This window comes from Macaca fascicularis, chromosome 4, assembly GCF_037993035.2.
Source record: "Macaca fascicularis isolate 582-1 chromosome 4, T2T-MFA8v1.1".
In the NCBI taxonomy this organism is placed as follows: Eukaryota; Metazoa; Chordata; class Mammalia; order Primates; family Cercopithecidae; genus Macaca; species Macaca fascicularis.
Genome location: NC_088378.1, coordinates 95,638,282 through 95,658,879, shown reverse-complemented (window position 1 = coordinate 95,658,879; position 20,598 = coordinate 95,638,282). Strand labels below are relative to the sequence as shown.

General features: G+C 35.8%; 1 protein-coding gene across 4 annotated transcripts in view; it reads right to left on the bottom strand.

Moving 5' to 3' along the window:
• Positions 1-20,598, bottom strand: part of LCA5 (lebercilin LCA5) — a 53,071-nt gene that overhangs the window by 25,963 nt on the left and 6,510 nt on the right. For 2 of the 4 annotated variants that reach the window (XM_045390267.3, XM_045390268.3), the window contains exons 2-4: positions 10,689-10,816; positions 7,681-8,061; positions 1,883-2,412 (exon numbers count right to left, since the gene is read on the bottom strand). In XM_045390267.3, coding sequence (XP_045246202.2) covers positions 1,883-2,412; positions 7,681-7,870 — 720 coding nt within the window. In that variant the 5' untranslated portion in view covers positions 7,871-8,061; positions 10,689-10,816. The remainder of the gene's footprint in view (positions 1-1,882; positions 2,413-7,680; positions 8,062-10,688; positions 10,817-20,598) is intronic. The other 2 variants (XM_005552500.4, XM_005552499.5) reach the window with 1 other exon arrangement.

Here is a 20,598-nt window from a genome sequence, read left to right as displayed (position 1 = left end):
TATAAGCGGAATCTGCCAATGTCAAAAGGTTAGATACTGTGTGATTCCATTTATATAACATTCTTGAAATGACAAAATTAGAGAAATAATGAGCAAATTAGCTGATGTCATAGGTTAGTGAGGGAAAGGCAGGAGGTAGCTGTGGCTGCAAAAGGGCAAAATACAAGGGATTCTTATGATGGAATTGGTCTATATCTTGACTATGTTGGTAGTCACACGAATCTATACATGTGATAAAACTGCACAGAACTAAATACACATACACGTAAAACTAGGGAAAGTTGAATGCAGTTGATGAATTGTATGTATCACGACCAATTTCCTGGCTGTAATATTATAGTTATTCTACATATTTTTTACAACTGCATGGCAATCTACAATGAGCTCAAAATAAAAATTTTAAAAACTTCCAATATGAAAAAAAATGAGGACACTATATGGTTAACTACTTCAAAGACTTAACATTATAAGTGACTGATTTTCATGCTCCCAAGTGAGCAGTCATATAATTCACCTCCATGTATAACTCAGAATCCACAGGGTCAGTCCCATTTCTTATCTCTTCTCTCTTTCTTCTCCCCCGCCACCACCTGTCAATCCCCTTCACATAAGAGAAAACTGCAGTATATGGTTGTATATGTGTGTGTATGCACTGCAATTTCATGTTCTCTATATGTAGTTTTATATACACACTCAGCTATTTATCATATTTATTAATTAGCAATCTGTGCTCTTCCTAATTTTAAAATCCATTATGTGGCACATTTTATGCTTCCCTTTAAAAATAATTAAAATGTCAGTTATTGGTTGTTTATGGTAACTGTTCTCAGTCCCCACTCCTACCCTACTTCATGGGTAAGTGGCTCTTAAAAATAGTTTGTTTGCTTTGCACTGTGAGCTGATCATTACTGGAATCTACATAATAGGATATCTTCTGTGCACTGAAACAGAAGACAATAATTGCAAATTTTGGAGGAAAAAAATAGGCGCTTTTTCTGGCCACTGATGTACAGCGTGTATTTAATGAGTCCCTGTCCCTGGGCATGGCACTGGTATAATGGGCATGGCATATTATATAGACTAAGTACCACAACATGCCATGTATTAAAAACATCTAATTAATATACTGCAGAAACCTAATTTATTTATAGTTCTGAGCTTCCTTTGCTCACTCTCACAGCAAGCATTATTGCCATACTTTTTTGTACCTTTGCTTTCCAAACTACTTGTCAATTTTAAGCAACAGAACCTGACTCAGGGCTTCTGTCTGATACATATACACAGAAGGTGGCAACTGAGTTCCCTGTGTAAAAGTCATGGGATAGGACTCTTTTCCTCTCTCCATTCAGGAAAGAAATACTTTTAAAAGAGCTGCTGTATTCTCAGACTAGTTAGTCCTAACAGTCTCCCACCCACGCTCTAACAGTTTTTTCATTCTGGGGAGTAGGTGCAGATCATGTCCAAAAAGATGTACTATAATTAATCTTTAACAGACAATGTGCATAGATATAAAAACAGAAGGCATTGTTCATGTGGCATTTCTTACACAGTGGCCCCAAAAGGTCAGTTTTATATACTATGGCTATTACAGTGTCATTTCCAATTTTAGAGAAACAATCAGATAACCAAATAGAGTATTTTCCCAAAATGACTATGATCCATCAGTCAACATGTAGCTCATTAATGTACACAATCTTTTGCATCTTCCTCTTAAATATAAAATACTAAATTTTCCCAAATCTTTTACTTAGAAAACAGTACTAAAAATAGTTTTCATTTCCAAGCAAATATCAAACTGCAATAAGCAATTTTAAAAGAGCACATTAAATGCCCAATAAGAAACATCCCAAGAAAGTACAATTAGAAGCTGGAGAAATGGTACCTTAATTCTTCTCTCTGTGTCATCTAACTTTAACTCTGCTGAAACTAGTTTCTTTGCCAAATCATCTCGTTCAGGTAGGTGTCTAGCTTCAGAGATCTCTTTCAGTTTCTGTAAGGAAAATTTTGTCCTAAATAGTTCACTTTCTGTATCTTTTACCCTTTTCTCAGTTGCCCGTTCTTTCTCTTGAGATTTTCTTAAGCGTTCTTTGAGTGCTGTAATCTCATTGTTATGACGAAATATAAGCTGTGAGATTTCATTTTCAGCATCTTCAAACTTATTCAGGGCTTTCTCCTGTCTGTACTGAAGCCTTTTCAAAGATTTATTTTCTTTTAGCAGCTCAGCTAACTTGACCTGGAGTTCAGATACTTCATTCTGCAACTCATTGATTTTTAGCAGTCTTGCAGACAGAATCCGTTTTGTAACAAGATCAGTATCTTTCCGAAGTGGCTCTCTATTGAGGCTCTGGGAGCGAAATCCCACTCGGACTCCCTTTCTGTTTGGTAGACCCTTAGGGCTTGGTTTCCGAGGGGCTAAAAAAGAAACAGGAATAATGTAAAGTGAAAGCTATACCAAATGCAGTGTTATTTATTCATCCTAACACAAGTGGGTCCATAACATTCTTTAGTTATTTTTGTCATTAAGAAAGGATTTTACAATATTAGTAAAAGATCAAGTTTTATTTAGAGCTCTAAATAGGTTTCTATTAAGAAAGGTGTGCAATATTTTAAGAAAGGTAAAAAATATTCTGATCCACCAAAAATGATATCCCAATAGTTTATACAGAATTATTTTACATCGCTTTAAAAGACAGCAGTGTCAAGCTTTAACCATTTTTAACTTTTTAGATAAGACGGCAAGTCAGAATTCAAACATGAGCGTAATCAGCATCATCAGCATTAGCGTGGTACATAACAAACACTGGACAAAACATTGTGATATTCAAGTCATTCGTGCCAAGATACTGGGATCATTATTTGAAATGTGAAAATGTATATTTTCAATTTGCATTTCTCTAATGATCAGTGATGTTGAGCTTTTTTTCATAAGCCTGTTGGCCATATGTATGTCTTCTTTTGAAAAGTGTCTGTTCATGTCCTTTCCTCACTTTTTAATGGGGTTCAATGAGATACCATCGCACATCAGTCAGAATTATTATTAAAAAGTAAAAAAAAAATAACAGATGCTGGCAAGGTTGTGGAGAAAAAGGATCACATATACACTGTTGGTAGGAGTGTTAAAATTAGTTCAACCATTGTGAAAGACAGTGTGGCGATTCCTAAGACCTAAAGTCAGAAACACCACATGACCCAGCAATTCCATTACTGGGTATACCCAAAGGAAAAGAAATCATTCTCTTATAAAGACATGCACATGTATGTTCATTGCAGCACTATTGACAATAGCAAAGACATGGAATCAACCAAAATGCTCACCAATGATAGACTGGATAAAGAAAATGTGGTACATATACACCATGGAATACTATGCAGCCATAAGAAAAATGAGATCATGTTCTTTGCAGGTTCATGAATGGAGCTGGAGGCCACTATCCTTAGCAAACTAACGCAGGAACAGAAAACCAGTAACACATGATTTCACTTATAAGTGGAAGCTAAATGATGAGAACACATAGACATATAGAGGGGAACAACACACACTGGGGCCTATCAGAGGGTGCAGGGCAAGCGGAGAGAGCAGATCAGGAAAAATACCTAATGGATACTAGACTTAATACCTGGGTGATGAAATAATTCATACAACAAACCCCCATAACACACATTTACCCATGTTATAAACCTGCACATCCTGCACGTGTCCTTGAACTTAAAACTAAAAAAAAAAAAAAACAAGGAAAAGAAAATGTATGTTTTCTCTACATTAATTACAACTTTACCTGGGGACAGGATGACAGCATATTATACAGTGAGATTTGTGGCTCAAATTTATCACTTAACTATTTGGACAATTCAATCAAACCTTTCCAAGTCTATTTCCCCAGCCCATAGAAAGAAGACAATGTCATCGACACAACTAGGTTGTTGGGAGAGTTAAATGTTCTACGTATTCTCTGTTAGTAATAAGAATATTCCATTTATCGGTGATTGAAAATGGAAAACAGAAGTACAGGTGTGTTTCTAAATGCTTTCTCAGAAGATTTCTTTTCTGTGATGTTCAAATCAAAAACACCTAATTTGAGATGAAAACAAAAAATCACATCCTAAAAAATGTAAGTATATGAAATCTTTAAAGAATACATTTTAAATCACATTTCTCAAAAATTTGAAATAATGTTTTTATTTTTACTAAAAGTTCATTAAACTTAAGCCTCAATATTCAGAGCACCAGCCCTTTAAAAGAGGAATTTGAAAGTCTGCTAAGAATAATCATCTTTAATCTACATGGTGACTGCATTTTTTTTTCAAGGAGAAAACGCATTCCAGAGTACAAAAGTTTCAAGAAACACTAGAAGATCCAACCTTTCCTTCCCCATTTCATCAGCCATGGATACTTGATTCCATTTTGTAAATAAGTAAAGAATAACAAGTAATTTTCATAATTTAACATTACAAAGTTTCATTAAAAAGATAAAAGATTTTATAGAAACTGTTCAGAATGTGTATCAATTTGGGATTCCAGCTCTATAAATGACTGAATACATGAAAGGAAGCAGTAATAAAAAGAAATGAGGGAGTACTTAATTATTGCTACTTTGAAACTATGCTATCCATTATGGTAGCCACTGCCACACACAGCTTTTGAGAACCTTGACATATGGGTAGCTCAAATTGGGATATGCTATAACTGTGAAACACACATTGGATTTTGAACACTTGATTCAAAAATAAAAATAATGCAAAATATTTCACAATGTTTTATACTTACTATATGTAGAAATAATACTCACATTATTAAAATTAATTTCATTTGTTTTTCTTTTTTAACCTGGTTACTAGAAAATATAAAATTACATTTGTGGCTTGCATTTGTGACCTGCATTATACTTCCAGTGGGCAGCATTACTTTAGAATATAATTTTAAAGTTGAAATGTCCATCATTTCAGTTTTCTTTCCCAAGATATGTAGTTAATGGAATTTTGGTATATATACACTATTATGGGATATGTACTCAGCTCTTGGAATGACAGAAACTTTATACATAAAAATAATTATATATGAAGATGAATGTCAATTGTTCCAAATATGGTTTTATTATACTGCTTATAAAACGAAACTTCACAGAGCAACTTGTTTTATACGAAAAGTTAAAGCCTTCACGCCTGTAATCCCAGCACTTTGGAAGGCCGAGGCGGGCGGATCACAAGGTCAGGAGATCGAGACCATGGTGAAACCCCGTCTCTACTAAAAATAGAAAAAATTAGCCGGGCGCAGTGGCGGGCGCCTGTAGTCCCAGCTACTCGGGAGGCTGAGGCAGGAGAATGGCGTGAACCCGGGAGGCGGAGCTTGCAGTGAGCCGAGATTGCGCCACTGCACTCCAGCCTGGGCGACAGAGCGAGACTCTGTCTCAAAAAAAAAAAAAAAAAAAAAAAAGAAAAGTTAAAGCCTAATAATATAAGAATCAGGATAAAAATTTTGAGTCAGATAAAAAAGGGTTTTCACAACCAACTTTCTGACATCCTAAAACTCTGAGTATAAATTTTTTAGCATATTCTATAACTACAAACTGACCATTAACTGGAACTCACAAATATTTCCAGCTTTCATCCACCTTTTTATTTTCATTTTTAAAACTATCAAGACAAAATATTTTAAACTATCAAGTGTTAATAAGAGTAAGAAGAAAGATGATTGTTGTGTATATCATTCTTCATCTCTCCTTGTTAAGTCACTCCTAAAAAGTGGGTGGAAAATTGCTTTTTCTTCCTTCAGGTGTTAAAAATAATATGACTAACTTTTTTAATGTAGTAAAAATAAATTATGCATCCACCAAAAAAATCGATATGTTTATATTATTGAAAAAACAAAGAATAAACATAATAAATGAACATGTATAACTAAAACTTAATAAATTTTGCCATGATAAATTCTGATGCAACATGAATTTTATGCAAAAAAACAAAGTATGCTGAAAATTAAGGAAGGGGAAGGAAGAATATGCTATCGAACATGCAAACCCGAAAATTCGTTTAAAATACTGTTTTAATCACATTTGTTTTGTCCTTAGGTTAGTCTATACTGATTGCAAATTAAACCAAGAGAAATTAACTTAGTGTTTACGGAAACGTATCAGTTTGGTCTTGTTACTTGGTCTAAGGCAGACTAATTATCACAGATTTTAATTCAAAGGACAGTGTAAAACAGAAAACAGTACAAGTCAAATTGAAGACAATAATTGAAAATTTCTGGCTGATGCTGGACTGCTTTTCACAGCTTTTCTCAATTATCTTCTCAAATAAGGTAAGGCTTACAAAGTTTTAACTACTTAATTGGCCTCCTAAGTTGTTTCCGAGGAATGAAGAAAAAAATTAAACTATTCCTTACCAATAATACCCTAAGTATTTCTTCAGAATAACAGGCATTTTCTAAGGTTCAACCCTAAGATCTGTTTTGTTAGTTCTTAATTATACAGCAAAAGTTTAATAAGACATCATGCTCTCAACTACAAAATCGTAACAGGCCCCTCACTGAGACAGATTTAGAGAAAGAGACCAAAATACCACCACCAACAAAGCATTGTACTCACAAAAAAAGAAAAAGAAAAAGGTTCCCAATTGTTATAAATGGTTAGAAGTATGGAAATCCCTGAGGAGCTAGACTGGGGGTCCATGAAAGGTTTTTTTCAAAAGGAATACACATTCTTTGTAGTTTTTAATGAGCAAATATTATTTTTCGAAATAAAAATTTTATAAAGGCAAACTTCATTATGCCCTTGCTTAACTCCTTTCAATGGCTAACTATTCCCCACAAAAATAGTCAATACATTAGCACAGGATGCAAGGTGTTTCATAATGTGGTCCCTTGTTTCCCTTTTCCACCCACAATTTTATCACTCCCTGCCTTGCAATCTAAACTCTCACCATTTTAAGCTACTGCTGTGCTACTTTTATTAATAGGTACTATAATTATCTCATTTGCCTTATTTTTCTACGCTGTACTTGTAAACCTTACACATTTTGTTACTAACTACAGTGGGGTTTTCTTGACCAGAGATTTATTGAGATGCAGATATTTGTAGAATATTATATAGTCAAATATGTATGAAGGCCTATTTCCATTCTAGTAATATTTTAATAACAAAAATGACTTCTAATGATTAATCCAGTTTCCATTATAACACACTTCAAAAGAAAGCAAATTACACCAAAGGCCCCAATTCCATTCCTAGGTTTAATTTGAATTTTTACAGTAAACACTGTATTACATAGAGGAAGCAATTTTACTCAATCTATTAAAAATGTCCCTTAACCACTTTATATCAATGCTTTTTCTACTTTCAAAAAATGAAGATACAAAAAGGTACATATGATTTATAAACTTTTTTGCCTTTACAGTATCTCGGAAACCCCAAGACAAGCATTTCTTTAGGAAAAAGAAAAAACAAACTGAGAAGGCTTAGGTATGTTTCCTTCTGTATATTGTATGACTCTGAATATAACAAATTTAATAGTACCATCAAGCAACATTTATATATAAGTATATAATCTATAAAATGTAAATTAACCCACTTCCATGTATACAACAACATATATACTAATAAAAGAGTTTCATTCATACACGTTTTCCTTAAGCACTCAAAATGAGTCTTCTAGGTCCATCAGACTCTTTTAAAGAAAACTTACCTTGGTGATGTACTTGGCCATCTGAAGTTTGTCTTTTAGGATTTTTTCTCTTAACACTTGCAGGTGAAGAACTGACCAGTGATGATCGGCCAGAAGACTGTGGCGTTTCAAAATCAGATGAATAAGAACAATGGTGTTTGCCTGACTTTCTTTCTTGATCAGTACCTGGACTTCTTGCTCTTTCCCCCATTGTTTTGAAAAATGGTTTCTATTCACATAGTTTCACAGATTATTTTCTCCAGAGGAGACTATGACAATACTGAAAAACATTTTCACAGTCTTCAGATCCTGATAATATTCATTTCTGTGCAATCTATTTTCTCCACAATGTATTTGTAGACCACAATTCACATTAGCATCCAGAAGATAAACTTTTTTGCCCTGAAATTAAGGAAGGGGAAAGGAGACTTATCATACAGTCTCTACGTCATTTCTACAATTAATTACAATGAAAGACACTAAAAGCAAAATAATACATAGCTTACAATTTTTAAAAGAGGCTACAATTTATCTATATTTTCACAGATAAGTTATTTACAGTATTTGGAGGAACTACAGACTGTCACAGCCTAGACAGATAATAAGTACCTGTCATACAACTACTTCTGAATAAATGTTAACTGAAGTTGACTGTTTAATTTTAAGAGTTATACTAGAGACAAATGCTGAATTTTAATGGACAATAATGATCAAATTACCAGTTTATTCTTGTTTAGGCAGGGAGGCAGTGGGAGTGGAGGTAGTGGTGATAATAAAGGATAAACCTGCTAATAAGAATAAATACATTTTGGGAGGCTGAGGCAGGCGGATCATGAGGTCAAGAGATCGAAACCAGCCTGACCAACATGGTGAAACCCCATCTCTACTAAAAATACAAAAATTAGCTGGGTGTGGTGGTGCACGCCTGTAGTCCCAGCTACACGGGAGGCTGAGGCAGGAGAATCGCTTGAACCCAGGAGGTAGAGGTTGCAGTGAGCCAAGATGGCGCCACTGCATTTCAGCCTGGTGACAGAATGAGAGTCTGGCTCAAAAAAAAAAAAGGACAAAGGAAAAGAAAAAAGAATAAATAAAAATATCCAAGATTGACCACACCAAAAATGTAAAACTAAAGTATATTTTTTAAAAACTAAAAGAAAAAATACTTGATTGGAAACATTTGCAAACATGACAAAAAAATTATCATCTTCAATACATAAATATATCATCCTTTGAGAAAAATATGAGATAAAAAATTAAATGGGCAAAATATATAAGACTCCAAAAAGGCAACACAAATTATTAAAGATTTTTCAAAATAATAACACTCAATGCTGTCAGAGTTGCTATCAGAAAAAGATCCACAGAGTTTTCTGGAAAAACACTGGCAAAATGTATTGTCACTTTAATTATGCTTTAACCTTTAATACAATAATTTCTGGATTCCAATAAAATAATGCTAAAATTAGGAGAAAAGTTATGTGCAAATATTTAATGCAGTACAGTACAATTTTTTTAATGGAAGCAAATTAAATGCCTAATCATTGAGGAATAATTAAGTATTGTACAAATCCATACAGCATAATATCATGAACCTACTGAGAATGTTTACAAAAAGTTTGTATTTAAGGAAAATGCTTATACTATTATCGCAAAGAAAAAATTCAAATCAGTGCATACAGTATGATCTCAACTACACATATTCATTTAAAAAAAAAAACTGAAAACACTATTATTCTTATCTGAATTCAGAAACTGAAAACATTTTCCAAAGCAAGGAATACACGAACACCAAAATAGTGCCTGCCTGACAACATGGATTTTGGATAATTTTCTCTCTCCATTAACATATTCTGGTTTTCTAACACAACAAAATTAGATTACTTTTATAATCCAATTTAGAAGAAACAAAAATCCCATTGATGAAATTAGTATTAAAAGTATTGTTCTTCTAGTAATAACATATGAAAGGACATGCACAAGGCAGCACTATTTATTGTAGCACTAATGTAAGTAGAAAACTAAAACAATAAAATGACCAATAAGAACTGGTCTTACAAATTATAAACATCCACACAATGAAGTATATGTAATACTATGAAGCTATTAAAGGAATGAAGACTATCTCTGTGTATTGCTCACAGTATGATGTAATCTCTAGGATATACAGAGAAAAGAAAGATGGAAACAAAGCACGTAGTATGCTACCATTTATCAAGGAAGAAGGGTAACATATGTAATTTTTTATATTTTTAAGTAGAAGGAGAAATCAAGTAATTAAGAAAAATAAAATGGGTTCGCTAGGGTAGTTCTGTCCAACAGAACTTTCAGCCAGGATGGAAATGTTCTATAATCTGTGCTGTTCAAGATGGTGGCTGGCCACATATGGCTATGAAGCACTTGAGATGTTGCTGGTATAACTGAAGAACTAATTTTAATTTTATTTAATTTTAATTAATTTTAATTTAAGAAGCCCCATGTGCTGGTAGTTAGCTTACTAAACACAGCTACAGGGGAAGGAAGGAAGCAGAGTTTAGGGAAAGGGATAGAAGCTTGGCTTCCTTGTATATAATTTTTGTAAATTTAACATTAGAAATTATAATTTTTAGAAATGAGATTTTTGAAAAGCAATTCCCATAAATCAAAATAAAATTAGATAAATCAATCTATATACATGGTTGGTGGTAAAACTACATAAATTAACCAGTTTGAATGACTTTAAAACACAATAACTTGACTTTTTATTCCTAGTGAGACATAATGACCAAAAAAAAGTGTAAAAAAAATTTTAAAGCCATTCGAAGAATCATATTTTGCTACTCAGATATTTTATTCTCACACTTATACACATGTACTGTGAAATAAAACAAACGAGTAATTATTATTGGTGCAGTTGGGCACTAGAATTTTCAACATAGAAGAATTAAATATAAAGTAATGTGAGTTTTAAAACTTTGACATTCAAAATTTGAATTATGAGTGACAGCATGAATTTATGATGGCTTTTATTTATTTTTAAAAAACTTACTCACTTTGTTCACTGAAAAATCCCAGAAACAAGGAAAAAACTAGGAACATTCCTAGAACCCAGAAGTAGTGTCTATATGCCACTTCCCATTGAAAGAACCTAAAGTTCCTCGTGAAACGCCTGATTCCATTTCTGAGGGAGGAAACACACAAAATAAATCTAAGAATATAGCAGTCTGGTCATACTAGAAAGCAAGGAAGTTATCAGACACTACTGATGGAGTGTCAGTCAAATAGACTCAGGAGCCAACTTCAAGGAACTACTTGCCAAAGACAAGGCAAATTTGTCATCAATACGAATTATAATTAGCAAACGATTTAAACATATCAAAAGTATTTAAATCCTTGAGTTCATATATTTTACAAAAACCTAATTATTCACCTTTGGAAGATTCTAGGAAACCATCTCATTTAATTTAAAAATTTATACATTAAAAAAAATCACACATGCATCTTGCTATAATATACTCTTAAAAAGCTATTATCTGAAAATAACAAAATATTAGATGAGGGGAAAGTATTTCTTTATGGAATTATTCTAGTTAACAAACAAAAAACAAAGTATTAAAATGACAGAATTAGACGAGTGACATTTCACAACTCCTAAAGAAATAATGAAGCTATATAATGATCATAAATGGCTGTATTGCTCCAGAAAAGTAACAGCCAGACACCATGTCTCTGATAGGACACAATGATACCTCTGAAGTAATGTTCCCTCCTCCCCACAAAAACTGAATCTGAATCTAATGAAGCCTCTAAATGTAAATGACATTGAAAGTACGAGATCAAGGTACAAGGAAGCAATCAGAAAAAAATCCAGACTGTAGCAAACTCTACAGGAAAAAACTAGATTCTTTAATGAACGAATTGCAAGCAGAACAAGAGAGGAGAGAAGAGGGTATTTATCTAATAAGAAAGGCTTAAGAAACAACCACCAAGTGCAATCCATGGACAGTATTTCAATCTTGATTACAATAAGCTGTATTAAAAAATTATAATCAAGAAAATTTAAACACTATTTATTGTTATTAGAGACAGGGTTTTGCTCTGTTGCCTAGACTGGAGTGCAGTGGCAAAATCATGGCTTACTGCAACCTTGAACTCCTGGGCTCAGGCAATCCTCCCACCTCCTGAGTAGCCAGACCTACAGATGTGAGCCACCATGCCCAGCCCTGACCACATATTTAATATTAAGGAATTATACTGTTTTAGGTGAGACATTGATACTGTCATAATCTTTTTAAAGAATCTTTATCTTTTAGATATATATGTTGAAATATTTACAAATAAAATTGTCTGAGGTTTGCTTCAAAATAACCCAAAGGAAAATGGGTAAGGGTAGAGATACAAAATTGACCATGAGTTGACGATTATGTAAACTGATAGAAGACTTTTGAATTCATTATTCTAATATTTCCAATTCTGTATTTGATATTTTCTTTAGAAAAATATTTTAAACAGCAAAAAAACACTTGACTTTGATTTTACCTCTGATATATCTAGCAATCTCAGTCTCAAAATTAGTTACTGTATCTAAAATCAACAATTCCTATGGCAAGTACTAATATTAAAAATATACATAAATCAGCGTGAATCTTTCACTCTGCAATTATGTGAAAAAATATTTATACATGAAAAAAAATTGTCTAGAAGAAAAGGATAATGATAACAGCAAGTAAGTGGCTCTGGTACTCATTAGCTATGTAAATCTGGAGAGTTTACCTCTCAATGTAAGTCTAATTTTTTAATATGTAAAAAGATAATATTACTAGTAACTACTTTAGAGAATTCTTGTGAGGATTAAATGGGATAATTCAATAACTATTACACAGTAAGAACTTGGTAAATATCAACAACTATATTAACAATTCCAATACATATGAGATGCTCAGTAAATTATAACTGATGTTCTTTGTCAACAACTTTCAGTTTAAATTCCAGTAATATAATTAAAAGTTGGTTATATGGTAAAGATGAAAATTATTTCTGTTTACATTTGCATAGCAGAAGTAGCTTCCTATGACCTATCCTATCTAAATCTGAGGGGCCCACCAACTTTCTATGGACAAGGGGAAGAACACACAAACAGTGTTCTCTCCCTGCCGCCCCCAAATATATCCACATAGTTCCATAAAAATAAATAAATAAAGGAAATATCCAATGCCCCACTATCCAAGTCCTGCTCCCTGAAACAACCATTTTAATGGCTTATACCTTTATGTGTGCACTATATCTTGAGTTAGCAACTTTAGACTATGAAAGATGAGGATTTAACTCACCCTTCATTTTATACGGTTGCAACATGCAACTACGTGTTGGTTATGCATGGTTTTTCTCTTAGAATTCCTAATTGTCTTTTTTTCCTATTAAGGGGAAAAAACATTTCTTATATCACTAATACCTACCAGCTTCTTAATCTACCAATAGCCCTAAGTCCATTCCATTCTTCCTCCTAAAGACATTTTCCTTGAATTTCCTATTCTAATTTAAATCAACTACTTTCTAGACCTATTGTACTGCTGTCATTCTGGAATTACTTTTATTAAATTCCTGAGTTAGTGCACTATTTCATTTAGACCATGTCATCTTTATTAGTTTCCATCATCATTTTACTGGTCCACATCCTTAAATAACTTCTTCAGAAAGAGTTTATGGTTTAGGAAGTAAATGTTATAAGTCCTTGCATGCCTGAGAATGTTGTTATTTTACCTCACACTTATTACTTTTCATACATTCCAAATTCTAGGTTATTTTCTCTCAGAACTTTGAAGACACTGCTTCACTGTCTTTTAAACCCTCAGCATTGTTTGTGAGACATATGTTATAATCATTCTTTTATTCAAAATATATAGGCCGGGCGCGGTGGCTCAAGCCTGTAATCCCAGCACTTTGGGAGGCCGAGACGGGCGGATCACGAGGTCAGGAGATCGAGACCATCCTGGCTAACCCGGTGAAACTCCATCTCTACTAAAACATACAAAAAAAAAAACTAGCCGGGCGAGGTGGCGGGTGCCTGTAGTCCCAGCTACTCGGGAGGCTGAGGCAGGAGAATGGCGTGAACCCAGGAGGCGGAGCTTGCAGTGAGCTGAGATCCGGCCACTGCACTCCAGCCTGGGCGACAGAGCGAGACTCCGTCTCAAAAAAAAAAAAAAAAAAAAAAAAAAAAAATATATATATATATATATATATATATCAGCATTGTTTGTGACACATATGTTACAGTCACTCTTTTATTCAAAATATATTTCTTGAGCTCTATGTAGCAGTAATGAACAAAAAGTCCCTGACCTTAGGGAATTTACACTCTAGTTATACTAAAATAGATTCTCATTCCTTTATAGGTTATCTTTTTCCTTTTTTCGCTCCCTAGGTGCATTTAGGGCTTTCTCCCTTGTTATACTGAAATTTCACAAGAACATGAATACCAGTGAGCCTTTTTCGTTGTGTTGGGACCCTTTCTCCCCCTCTTCCTTTCAATCTGGAAATCTGTATCTTTAAGCACCAGAGGTTTTCTTATATTGTTTTTCAGGTAATTAACCTTTTTTTCCATTTTCTTTTTGAAATTTCTCCTAAATAAGCCTGCTTTTTTTCTTCTATTTTCAAAGAGTTTTATTCAATTTATCTTCTAGACCATCATTTAAAAAATTATGCCAATATCTTCATTTCTAAGAACTCTTTCCTGTTCCGATTTTTAAAATAATTATTCTGTTCTTGCATTACCGAGGTAATATTTTTTTTTCTCTGAGAATACTACATAAACATTTTCTGTTTAAAGTCTCTTCTGGTCCAAGAATTATCTCTGCTTCATATAGTGTCAGCTTTTCTGTTTCTTTATTTTGGGTTTTTATTTAAAACCATAATTCTGGTTTTATTTATTTGAAGATAATTTCTGGTTGATCATTTATACTTAAAAAAAGAGAAAAAAGAAAGAAATGAAACCACTCCTAGGAAATCCCCTCGGTTTAGCAGACCAGCTGGACCAATTCCTAGGACCCATCTTTCACACCTGGGCTAAAACAATGTCTATCATAAATATCCTGTTCACAGGAGAAGAAAAGGGAATAATTAGGAAAGCGGTCATAGACATCTGGGAGAGGCAACACCCTTCCAGGCAAACAGTCTTGCCAGCCAAACAAAAATTTCCAAATGTCAATCCCAACTGGAATAATCACAATCCCAGGACTGGGCCCAAATGCAGAACCTCAGGAAACTAATAATTAAAGGGATCAAAGAGTCCACTCCTGGGACACAAAATGTCTCAAAGGCATTTGAAATTCAACAAGAAAAGAGGAAATTCCCTCTGCATTCCTGCAGAGGCTCAGCGATCAAATGAAAAAATACTACGGATTAGATCCGGAGGACCCAGTAGGGCAAGGTCTCGTGAAAGTTAACTTTGTAACTAAGAACTGGCCTTGCAGGCCAGGGAGTGCAGCTGCAGGTGTGGGGGCGGCAGGAGCCACAAGCTGGAGCAGACAGCCAAGATAACAGTGGACAGTTTTGGAAAGCTAGTGTGAGTAAACCTCTAATAAAAGAACTAATGTCTGTATTACACTTAGGGAGTCACTGGGGACTCCAGGCTCTGTGTGATGCAATACTTAGGAATTATGGGTGTACAGGGATTTATACCCTCAGTAAACAAGTATGTGGAAGTTGTGTAACTTGTCAAAGGGTAAACAAAAAGGTGATTAGAAAACAGGCCACAGGAGGAAGGCCTCCCGAACTAAGACCATTTCAAAGCGTTCAAGTAAATTTCACAGAAATGCCCAAAGCAGGAAAACTAAAGTATTTACTGGTAATCATAAATCACCTTTCCCTCAGGGTGGAAGCCTTTCCTCTTCCAATAGCCACTGCCGGGAATGTGGTCAAAATAATATTAAAACAAATTTTACCTACATTTGGCCTGGTGAAAAATATTAATTCAGACAATGGGAGTCACTTTACCTCAAGGGTGTTAAAGGGAATTATGGAAGGTTTACAAATTAAATGGAATACTCACACCCCTTGGCATCCCCCTTCCTCTGGAAAGATAAAAAGAATAAATCAAACTCTCAAAAAGCTATCACTAAACTAACCTTAAAAACTAAAATGCCTGGAACCAAATGTCTCCCAATAGCACTCCTTAGAACAGCCCCAGGAAAAAACTTGGGATTGTCCCCCTACAAGTTATTATATGGGCTCCTATATTTTGGCAGAGCTACAAATCTCCCTACTATGGAAACCAAGGATCAATTCTTAAGAAATTATAAACTGGCCATATCCTCCACCCTGTCATCCCTTAGGTTGAAAGGACTTCAAACTCAAACTCCGCCTCTTAAGTTTGCTGTTCACCACTTCCAGCCTGGTGATTTGATGCTGACTAAAACTTGGAAAGAAGGTAAGCTCCACCCAAGCTGGGAAGGTCCCATCAAGTGCTCCTAAGCACTGAAACAGCCATGCAAACAGCTGAACGCCAGCAGATTCACTCTACTCCAATCAAGGCACTCGTAAAACAGACCCCAGAAGGGAGGGGAGGGGAAAACAACAGTAAAAGGTGCATCGGTCACCTAAGGAACCCTTAAAGTTAACTCTAAAAAAAAATCCAACAAGAAAACATAGGCTGGCCCCATGTCTGGAAGTTAATATGGCTAAAATGGGCTACTGTACAAAAAGCAGAAGGTCAAAATGGAAACTGGCAGGGAACTCCTCCCTACCCAATCAAGTTGGTAATTAATGTAACCAAGATGGTAGCACTCCAAACTATAAGATTTAATGCCTACCTGGTCTTACTTTGTGGGAATTTGAAAAATCAGAGACAGCTCTCATAGGCAAATAAATATCTCTGCCCTTAACCAGATACAGGTTACAGTAGTGCATGACTCTGCCCCAGCTGGGATGATGTATGGTAAACTACCCAATTTCAGGGTTGGACAGTAAACACGGGGTGGGTAACTCCGAGCTGGAGACTCTTAAAGAATAAACTACATCTGCCCAAGGGCTCCCCGCCAAATAACTGCCAGAATTTAAAATGCATTCCTATACTCATCACCATTAACAATCCAGCCATTCTAAACCAAGAACCAAAGGAAGCGTCTTGGGTATATGGGCAAGGAGCAGATATCACAGGGAAAGACCCCCAGGGCAATTCGTTCTCAAAAATCAAAAACTCAACTTTCCATTTGCCGGGGACTACTCCAACTCCAAACCCCAATAAACACTTTAATCCACCAAGTAATAACCCTAAAAGGGTAAAAATAATTGAGGTAAAGAATTTAAGGCAAACCTTAGAAACTGAGACAGGGTACAGGGATGTGAATGCCCGGGTCGAATGGGTCAAAATTTCCGTACAAGCCCTCAACAAGAGTAACTGCTAGAGTGTGCTGCAAAACAACCTCAGGCAAAGGTGGTTCTGTTTCCCCTAGGATAAAAGATCAATCCTGAAGGATGTGTTGCATGTTGGCTCTATACCAGAACAAGGATGCATAGGAAAATGAAACTTACAAAAGTCTGTCATTGCTCTTTCCTGCATTGCGGAAGTCAAATCCCAGAGCAATTCCCTCATTCTCTATGGGGAATATAAACCACTCCTCTTGTCTCTCTAGGCAGGGGGCAGAGTTCAATAAGTCCATGGGAGAATCCTCAACTTGCACCCACATCTTAAACATCAGTGGTAAGGCAATGGCAATCACTCAGCTCTCCACATACCCGGTGCTAACGTCATGTGATATTGTGGGAAAAGGAACCTCCGTTAACCCGTTACCATCTGATTGGACCGGGACTTGTGCTTTAGTCCAACTGGCCATTCCCCTCACCCTGACATTCCATAAGATTTTCAAAAATACACATGGCCACAAAAACCGAAAAGATGTAACAAATTCTTTTAAGCCCAATATATGTGTTAACAGGAGTCCCTAGGGAGATACCTAATCAACTTAAGGCTGGAAACCAAATACCTGCTAGGTTTAAGTCAGCACTCTTCTAGTGGTCAACTATTAATAAGAATGTGGATTAGATTAACTACATCGATTATAATCAACAAAAATTCATCAATTATACTCAGACGCTCTCAAAGAGGTAGCTAGCCAGTTAAATGCCATCAGCCAAATGGTCTGGGAAAATAGGCTTGCGCTACACATAATACTAGCAAAAGAAGGGGGCATATGTGTTATGCTGGGTGGGAAATGTTGTACTTTCATTCCTAACAATACTGCCCCAAATGTAACCATCACAAAAATTTTACAAGGACTAATAACTCTAGCCAACAAACTGGCAGAAAATGCTGGAATTAATAACTCATTTTTGGGCTGGCTAGAAGGCTGGTTTAAAAAATGGAAATGCATGGTAGCTTTAATCCTTACATCTCTCATAATTGTGGCAGGAGTCTTAACAGCAGTGGGATGTTGTATTATCCCTTGTGAGGGGACTAGCACAGAGATTAATTAAAACAGCTATTAATAAGCAAATGCCCATAACTTACCAGCAAAATAACCTGCTACTATTAGAAACCAAATTAAACTCACTCTCCTAGAAAGAAAAAAGTTAAAAACTTCTAAAGCAATTCAAGGACCAGAAGGGTTTAAATAAAAATGAAACCAAAGAAAGTAAGTAGAAAAGAGGAGTGAATTAGTGAGAAAACATTTTAAATGGTCCACTTTCAAGGCATGATAAATCTAAGCACTGGCAGCCAACCTGCAAATGTAACAAACCACAGGGCTTATGCACATAGAAGGTCACAATAAGTGAATAGAATGTAGAGGAGGGGTCAGCCAATAAAAGGGAAGAAAGTTTAGTTATTGGGAAATCGAAATTTAAGAAAGGAAGGGGATGGTGTAATCTATCAGCCTTATAAGGTATCCTTATAAGGGTAACCTTATAAGAGGTATAAAACTTACGCAACGTCCAGGAAGATTGTAACCCCATAGTGAGAGGTGAAGCCAGCTGGACTTCCTGGGCCAAGTGGGGGCTTGCAGAACTTTTCTTACAAGAGGATTGTAAAATGCACCAATCAGAGCTCTGTAAAATGCACCAATCAGCTCTCTGTAGCTAGCAAGGGAATTGTAAAATGCACCAATCAGAGCTCTGTAGCTAGCAAGAGGATTGTAAAATGCAACAATCAGCACTCTGTAAAACGCACCAATCAGCAGGATCCTAAAACTAGCCAATCACAGGGAGGATTGAAAAAAGGGCATTCTGATGGGACAGAAACAGAACATAGGAGGGGACAAAGAAGGGAATAAAAGCTGGCCACCCCAGCCAGCAGCAGCAACCCGCTCAGGTCCCCTTCCATGCTATGGAAGCTTTGTTCTTTCCCTCTTCACAATAAATCTTGCTACTGCTCACTCTTTGAGTCCATGCCATCTTTAAGAGCTGTAACACTCACCACGAAGGTCATGGCTCCATTCCTGAAGTCAGCGAGACCACAAACCCACCAGAAGGAACCAACTGCGGACACAATAGTACTCGACCAGTGAAGAACTGGGGGAGGAACTTGTGTGCTAGGAGATAAATTACCTGCTGTAGCTGCCCTGGGTGTGCCTGCCTACCAGACACCCAATCCTGCAAAACTACTATTAAAAATCAACACTTGCCAGGCACAGTGGCTCAAGCCTGTAATCCCAGCACTTTGGGAGGCCAAGATGGGTGGATCACGAGGTCAGGAGATCGAGACCACCCTGGCTAACAAGGTGAAACCCAGTCTCTACTAAAAAATACAAAAAACTAGCCAAGCGAGGTGGCGGGCGTCTGTAGTCCCAGCTACACGGGAGGCTGAGGCAGGAGAATGGCATAAACCCGGGAGGCGGAGCTTGCAGTGAGCTGAGATCCGGCCACTGCACTCCAGCCTGGGCGACAAAGCGAGACTCCGTCTCAAAAAATAAATAAATAAATAAAAAATAAAAGTATCAACTATTAAAAGTATCACTTTCACTGTTCTTTGTGCCTCTGACTCCATTCCATGGGTTTAAACAGGTGAGCATGTTTCTCACAGTGATAACAAGAACAGCCCCAGGGGCACTAGAGAATATATTCTTTTCTTTGCTAAACTTCTGATTAGTTAGGTTCTATTGTGAAATAAGGTAGGTTTTTCTAACCTATGTGTAATACTTATATCATCTCACAATTCACCATTGCCTTTAATAAGCAAGTACATCCTTAGGAAATATAACAACCCAAATAACTTAGCTTTCCTAGAGAATGGAAACTCAGACACTTGTGAAAATTCACTTGTAAAAACTTAGTCCTTAGTCCTTCTAGAAACTTGTAGCTGCCTGGCTAATAGCACTTCAGAAAAATAGCTCAATTAAGCAAACAGGCAAATAGAATATAAGTTAAATAAAAAAGAAAAGACATAAAAAAATTAGACCAAAAAAAGAGAAATAGATAAAGATGAGGTAAAGAAAATAATTAAGTTTTCTTCTAATGTATAAAGCAATAAAAACTACAACGGCTTAACAAGATTACATAACAATTTACCACTGGACAGGACCCTAGGAAATCAAGTCTTTCCTTTGCAAATATTTAGGAAACTGAGGCCCAGAAAAACAAAATGACTTACCCAGTTCACAACTGGCCCAAGGTCAGAAAGCTCAGTTAGTAAAACTTGAAACAGACTATAAGTTTTCTGAGTCTTAGTTGAGTGACCTACTCAGTATTTCGATAATAATCAGATGATAACTACCTCATCTTTGAAGCCACCTCCACCTGTATCTATCCCATCCTCTTTGCCCTCTCAACTCTGCTAAAACTGAAGAAGCATTTCTGCTCCTTTTTAAAGCTAAACTTTTACTCATCTTCTTTCCCATACTACCTCTCAATGTCAAGGATTGTGTTTCTGCAATTGTGCCCTCTCTACAGGATCATTCCTATCAACGAAGAGGTGCTAATGAAGCTGATGCTTGATTCCATGTTCTGTTGCATCTACAACCCAATTTCTCTACT